At 40.9% G+C, this 6,849-nt stretch overlaps 1 protein-coding gene across 1 annotated transcript in view; it reads right to left on the bottom strand.

The window, feature by feature from the left end:
* Positions 1-133: 133 nt before the first annotated feature.
* The window catches only part of ell2 (elongation factor for RNA polymerase II 2), an 18,571-nt gene continuing 11,855 nt past the window's right edge, over positions 134-6,849 (bottom strand). Inside the window, 5 exon segments of the mRNA XM_023427943.2 lie at positions 134-2,848; positions 2,967-3,011; positions 3,589-3,760; positions 4,161-4,233; positions 6,573-6,849. The exon segment at positions 6,573-6,849 is cut by the window's right edge and continues 18 nt beyond it. Coding sequence (XP_023283711.1) covers positions 2,732-2,848; positions 2,967-3,011; positions 3,589-3,760; positions 4,161-4,233; positions 6,573-6,849 — 684 coding nt within the window. The 3' untranslated portion in view covers positions 134-2,731.

Raw genomic sequence — 6,849 nt, 5'->3', positions numbered from 1 at the left:
ACCTCTGTTCATAACAATGCCACCAAAAACACAATACAAACACACAAAAAAAGCCTGTAATAACATAGATATTAACAACCTTGTCAAATGACTGGAAGGGAAACTGTAAAGGACACAGAAGAGATGACAAACATTTTCCAGGTAAAACTTGTGATTTTTTTTATTGAAATGTCTCGTACATTTTCAGCTGGGAAGGATCAGATTTCACTCAAATTTACTTGATTTCAGTGGTTTCTCATATCTAAACAGTGCCGGGGTATTTTTTACTTTGTCACTTGATCATTAAGACTCTTAGCAACCCTCCTCTCCCATTCATTCCACTATAATGACCTACTTGAGGGTAATTCATGTTGTTCAGACCCAACAGAAATCTCTGGAAGGCTGAATGGAGGTCACAGGTGACGGACAACACTTGGCCTCCGAAGTAAATTTGTCAGAGTGACCCTTTGTGACTCTAAATTCTGGGAAATTGACCATCGCAAAGGAAAAAAGAACACACAAACCAAAACACTGAACGTGTAGCTCACAGCTATGGTAAGTGTGAATCTTGAGGAGAGCCTGAACTCTTGTGGACATTTTTTTTTATCCGCTGTTGTGACACCTCCAAGATACAAGTGCTGATTTACTGTCCAAAATAACTTGAGTGAGTTTGTAATTAGGGTAAATTGATTTTGACAGCCGACCAAAACAGCCAGTCTACTGCAGAGACTGACTATTTGACAGAATGCCACAACCAATATCTATGTGAAATAGACCTGGTAAATATGAACTTAAATCTCTATTTTGGGGAAAAAGTTGTCCACACTAGCTGAATATATTATACTAGACTGCTGAGAAGGGGCTCACCACCACAAAAGTGTAATCAACACCATTGTTGACATTTCTCAGGGGCACAGTGACTAAGTTCCCCTTCACATCCCCAAACATAAGGGTGTTTACTTTTTTCAGCGAATGAAACATGTATTCTGGTATTAATGTCTCCTAAAATTAAGCCCCAATCAGAAATTTTACTCCATGGATGCTGTCCCAGAAAAAGTCTTTAATTTTTGTAAAACATACTAACACAGGTTTGTAAACAAAATTTTCCCTTGTTGAAATAAAGATTTTATATAGAAGCCATTCATCCATCCATCAAACTAAATCGGTATCAATGTTGAGAGAAAAAAAAAAAGTTACTCTGAAACCTTTCACTGCTCTGCAGAACTCAAACTGAGAATTAAATACATTTAACACTGTAATACAGATTAGTCCTCTGGTGGATGACGAGTTTTTGCTTCTTTCTAAAACAGAAACACAGACTGTTTGCCGCAGGATAAAGCTGAAGAGGTGGCCGCAGTCCTTTCCAGGGTTAAGAGATGAACCATTCTGGAAAACAAGGATCATCTACATCTCTTCAATTAAGATCAGGTACTGTTACTCCAGCCAGGTTGATCCTGAGTGCTCTGGCTGGTCCAACACTATAGCAGCTTTTTTTTGTTGTTTTTCATATTTCTCACTTTTTTTCCCCACGTTTTTTTTTTCCTTTCACCTGTCACTCCACATAATGCACAACCATACAAACACATACACTCATACAATTTGTAACACTCCTTCCAGACTTAACAACCCCTCCTTCCTCAACCGCTCAGACGTGCACGCACACGCACACACACACTCACTCTCTCACACAGACACACACACAGACACACGTACGCAACCTGTTTCCAGGCAGTTGTAGTTCCTTTGTGTATAGCCTGTGGCCTCTAAGGGTCGGCCCAACTCGACATATCCGAGTGTAAACACCTTAAGGCACCCATAATGCACCGTGAACATTAAACACTGTTGGTGCAGGGAATACGGCCCCCCCACTGATGGGGGATCATACTCCATTAATTCACCCCACCCTCACCACCCCTCGTGGTCATTACAACTAAATTTACAATCCATGCACACATACTGTTGTTGCTTCTCAGTCAGCTTAAGTGATTTCTACTTCCCGTCTCATTTCCTTCCTCCTCAGCCTCAAACTCAGCAATGACAGCAATTTCTTGAAGCAGAGTTATCCAGTACAGTTTCATGGGAAGAGAGAGGAAGTGAGCCAGGAGAGACATCATTGCCAAATGAGATGACATAATGGATCTTGCGTGCAAAATGGCTTCACAAAGTCAAAACACATAAGGCCGCTGTAATTTTTTTTGCATTGTTTTCAAGAAAAGTTAAACAATATATCATCTGCCGACTCCTCTTTTGTACTATGAGTCCCAAAATAAATAGATCTCCCTCTTTTTTTTTTTTTTTTTTACTTAAATACATGTTAATATTTTCTCTGATGCTCAAAAATACTTTTTTTGTTCTTTTTTTGCCTCAAGATAAATCCTTCAAAAGTTAGAAGAGTTGAAGTTTTTCCCCAAACCCCATCACACATGCAGGCAGCTCCGACCACTGGTACAGTGGCATGAAATTCCACAGGAGCTCATTGAGAAAGCGAAAGATGGGGGTAAAAAGTCAAAGTGAGATTTTCAAGATTGCAGGCAACAATGAAGCCTGTGGAATCAAAGACTGGAAAAAGGAGGAAGGAATGAAGAAGGATGAAGGGAGAGGGAAAAGGGAAGGAAAAGGAAAGGAAAGGGGAGAGGGGCTGTTGTGGAGGCAGTAACTTAAGGGGTGTTAATAAATAAGAGCCAGTTGGACACCCCCTACTGGTTTGACACTCCGTTCTCAATACTGATTAGTGAAGATGTGTGCTGTGCTCTCAGCACCAGGCCTGGGCTCTGCGCTGGTCAAAATCAGCTATTAGCCGCTTGATGTGGGCCAACTTGTTGTGCAGGTACTCGCAGCGCTGTTTCTCATCATGGTAGTTGGGGCTGTGCTGTAAAACAAACATGGACAAAATATGAGACTGCAGCTTTTACCCCAGACAGCAGCTCCTGCTGTGGTTGACAAAAACAAAAATCTAACCGCGAACAGACAGAAGTCTAACTACTTACTTGTTTCATCTTTTTGTACTCTTTCAAGACTTCTTCTTGCACCTTCTGTGAAATTTTAAATAAAAATTGAGTTAAATAGTTCTGCATGTTTAGTACAAATGTGCATCATTTATAAACATTACAAATTATAAATAACACTACTCTGCATTTACTAATTTTCAAACAGGAAAAGGTGTAGATCGACTTATATTCAACATGCACAGAAACCAAAACACTAAAGCTCTGTGTTGTAACTTGGCACAATAGCAGCAGCCTGAACAGAAGCACAGAATCTCTGATGACATTTAACACTTAACAACTGTGTGCTGCCTGGTGGCTGCAGATGTTGAGTGGTAGCAGCACTAATAATTTTTGTTTATTATAAAAAAGAATGTCCAGGCAATTCAGGCAATTCTGAATGGTCTTCAGCCAAGCGCTTCAGGACATTCTATACAAGTCAATTACAACACTGGTCAAAGTATGAAAAGTAAAAAAAAAAAAAAACATGTCTGCACTATGTATCATTATCATCTACAATCTAATTTGAGGGCTCATGATAATCTGTCATCTTATGATGACAAAGCCACCACAAATGTTTGATTAAGATCATACAGTCTAGTGAATTAAGGTGTTTCAATATGACCTGGTACTCTTTGGTGCCAGGTGCCAGCTTCCGGCACTGGGTATCCAGCTGGGTAAAGCGACGGGTGATGCTCTCTACACGGGCGTGCAGCAGGCGGTACTCATCATACTCTGCATTAAAGTCATCCTTGTAGCTTTGTCGCTGGTCCAAGGACACCAACGGCATGTACTTCCTGTAAACACAGAAAAGGAGATTAGACCCCATTAAAAAACATGTTCCACAGTTAGAATTCAGAAATCTCTGTTCAGTCAATAGGCAGAAATCAGCACTCCAAAAGGAGCAAACCTTTCCCCAATGATATTTAGACAAAGTTGGGAACTTTCCCTGCACTTATTATCAATGACGTAGAGAGTACAAAACAGTCCAAGTACAGTGATGACAGAAGAATACCAGAGTGCACAAATGTAACATTTCTGTGATTGCTGCACTTCCTGTGTCCTAATTCTCAAATCTGTGCTTGTTCTTAACATCCTGTTCAATGAAAATCAAACATTTCAAAATTTGTATTTTCATAATGTGTTGCAGAGAAGAAATGGAAAATCTGAATGGTAAAGTAGGCCAGAATTACTCACACTACATAATCAGGCATCTCAATTGTGGAGGAGAATTCAGTGGACTGGACCGGCTTCTCTTTGTCTGAAGAGTCTGAGAAGAAAGAGCCACGTGTTAGAATGTAAACACTGCACTGATAATCCATAATATACAGTATCAATACTTATAATTATTATACAGATTAGCAACACTCACTGGAAAACCGTATTTAGCTGCATAATTAACAGTCAAAATGGACAATGTATTATTTATAGTAGCTTATCTATATTGTTTGCCTGTGGGTGTAAATATGCAGGTTCATTTTATTCTAAAGAATTTCTGGTATATTAGACATTGCACCACAGGTGTAGTCAAATCCATCAGGAGCAGACAGACGGTATGATCTTCAAAAATGGCAGCATGAAAAAGAGGGTGCCCACGACGCAGTTCTCAGGAAAAAAAAGGGGACAGACTACAAAAACAGACTGAGAGGAAGCAGAGCATCTCAAACTACAACCACAACATTTATAATGTCAGCTCAACCAAATATAAACACTGCAGAGTAAAGAAGAACTCAGATCAATGCCTCAACATGTTCAAGCAAAGACTGTGCAGACAAACACTGAAACATGGTGAGCAACAATCCAAAGTCTGAAAGATAAACTGACTGGAAAGTCAGTCACAACACATGCAAGTGCTGCTTGGATTATATCCTTTTTACTTTAAATTATTGCGTGTAAGTGGTTATTCTAAATGCAGGGGAATACGCTTCAGTTGGTGATTGTGTGTTTTTAAAACTTATTTTGGTGCTGCAGTTCTCTCCCAGCAGAAGGTGCAGCTGCGGAGTTTCTGGTTCAACCACACCATGCTGGGCAGGTGACAGGTCTGTTTACAGTGTTTGTGCTCTGTAGACATCACAGCATGGTAAAGGGATGAAAAGTAGCGCGTTCACTTGCGCATCATGTTTATATCACTGCCGGTCGGAGACGGAGCCAATAAGCACCTGTGACTACTGATGACTCATTTGACCTGGGAGCGAATGCTGATTGCACCCTTTCAAATTGACGACAAAAGTACTACGTCACCACGTTTTCTGACCAGTGTAAAACAGGATGTAGTTACTCTATTTTCTCTCTCTCTGAGTTGTTAAAGTTGGATATCAGCTGGTTTACATGTATTTTGCTGGTGCAAAGGAAGAGGTAAATCAACATCAGCCTTTTATAGTGTCCAAGTATCCTCGTCATTTAAAATCCTGATTTGATTTTTCCACGAAATTGCAGGTGAAGGCAGCACTCACAAGGTTTTTCTTAACAACATTGAAGTTGCTTTAATCAATTTATGGCCAGCAGGGAGCAGAACTCTTTAAAACATTACATTAACTCATTTAGCAGATGCATTCATCCAAAGCGACTTGTGAGGGACATCACTAAGCTTCAGTGTAGAAGGAGACCTTGGGTTAGTTACTAAGTACTACATCTTTTCAGTAAGTGCAAGGAAATCAGTTAAATAAGTCCACAGAAAGTGCACAGTAACTGCTACTTAGGCATGTTAGGGTGTTAGGAGAGGACACTCTCTCAGAGGAGATAAGTCTTCAAGAGATTCTTGAAGATGGAGAGGGGCACCCCTGCTCTTATAGGATTGGGTAGCTTGTTCCACCATCAGGGAACCGCAGATGAGAACAGAGGACTGAGACTGTCTTGTATGCAGGGATGGCAAAGCCAGACAACATTCCGTGGAGTAACGCATAATTGAGTTCAAGTAGATGGGTGCAGAATTCACTCTGAAGGCAAACCTTAGTGACTTGTATTTGATTCAAGTGGCCATGGGTAGCCAGTGTAGGCCAATGAGTAGCAAAGTGACATGTGCCCTTTTAGGCTGATCGAAGATCAGACAGACTGCTGCATTCTGGACCATCTATAAAGGTTTCACTGTGCGTGATGGGAGGCCCGCCAGAAGAGCATTGCAGTAGTCCAGGTGAAAGATAACCATGACTTGGACCAAAACTTGGTGGCATACAGAGTCAGGCCTGATTTCTCTTATCTTGTTTAGTTCAAAGCGGAACGACCGGCAGACAGATGCAATGTGGTCAGAGAAAACAGAATGACAGAACGTTAATTATCAAGCTGACAGAGAAATACAGTCAACCCACAGACCTTTCACAGCAGACATTCTGATTTGTTATAGTAGGAAAACCACAGGTGTGTCCCAATAAGACATGACAGTGAGCCAGCATGAACAATACCAGGACCATGAAATAGAAGCAGCTAAATGGAATTCAGTAATTATTCATGTCATTATGTACACCTCCGACACACAAATCTAACACCTTCTTTTTTTGTGTGGTTTTGTCCAAACCAATTCCCACAAAAACATCTAGATTTCGAAAAAGCTGGTATAATCATTAAGTCTTGTATGGTTTAATGATGCAGATGATTAACAAGACAGAAACACACCTTGATCTTTGTGAGGATTTTTGTTGATAACTTCTCTCTTCTCTTCCTCAGCACTGCGCCTCTTTTTGGCTTTACGACTCTCCTCAGCCCGCTCTGCCACACTGGGAGGACTACTGCTGCTTTTTTCGGTCCGTTTCCCTTTCTCCTTCTCTCGATCCTTGTCTTTGTGCTTCTTGGATTTCTTTTTGACCTTCTTGTTGGTACTGCTGGACAAAGGAGGGCTGGTGATGACAGTGGAGGTAACTGTGAGTGAGGTGCGAGGAGGAGGAGGAGGGGG

Source organism: Seriola lalandi, unplaced genomic scaffold, assembly GCF_002814215.2.
Source record: "Seriola lalandi dorsalis isolate HSWRI2012SDOR001 ecotype SW California unplaced genomic scaffold, Sedor1 jcf7180002054864, whole genome shotgun sequence".
NCBI classification, from domain to species: Eukaryota; Metazoa; Chordata; class Actinopteri; order Carangiformes; family Carangidae; genus Seriola; species Seriola lalandi.
Note: the sequence above shows the minus strand (reverse complement) of the source record. Positions and strands in the feature narration are given on the sequence as shown.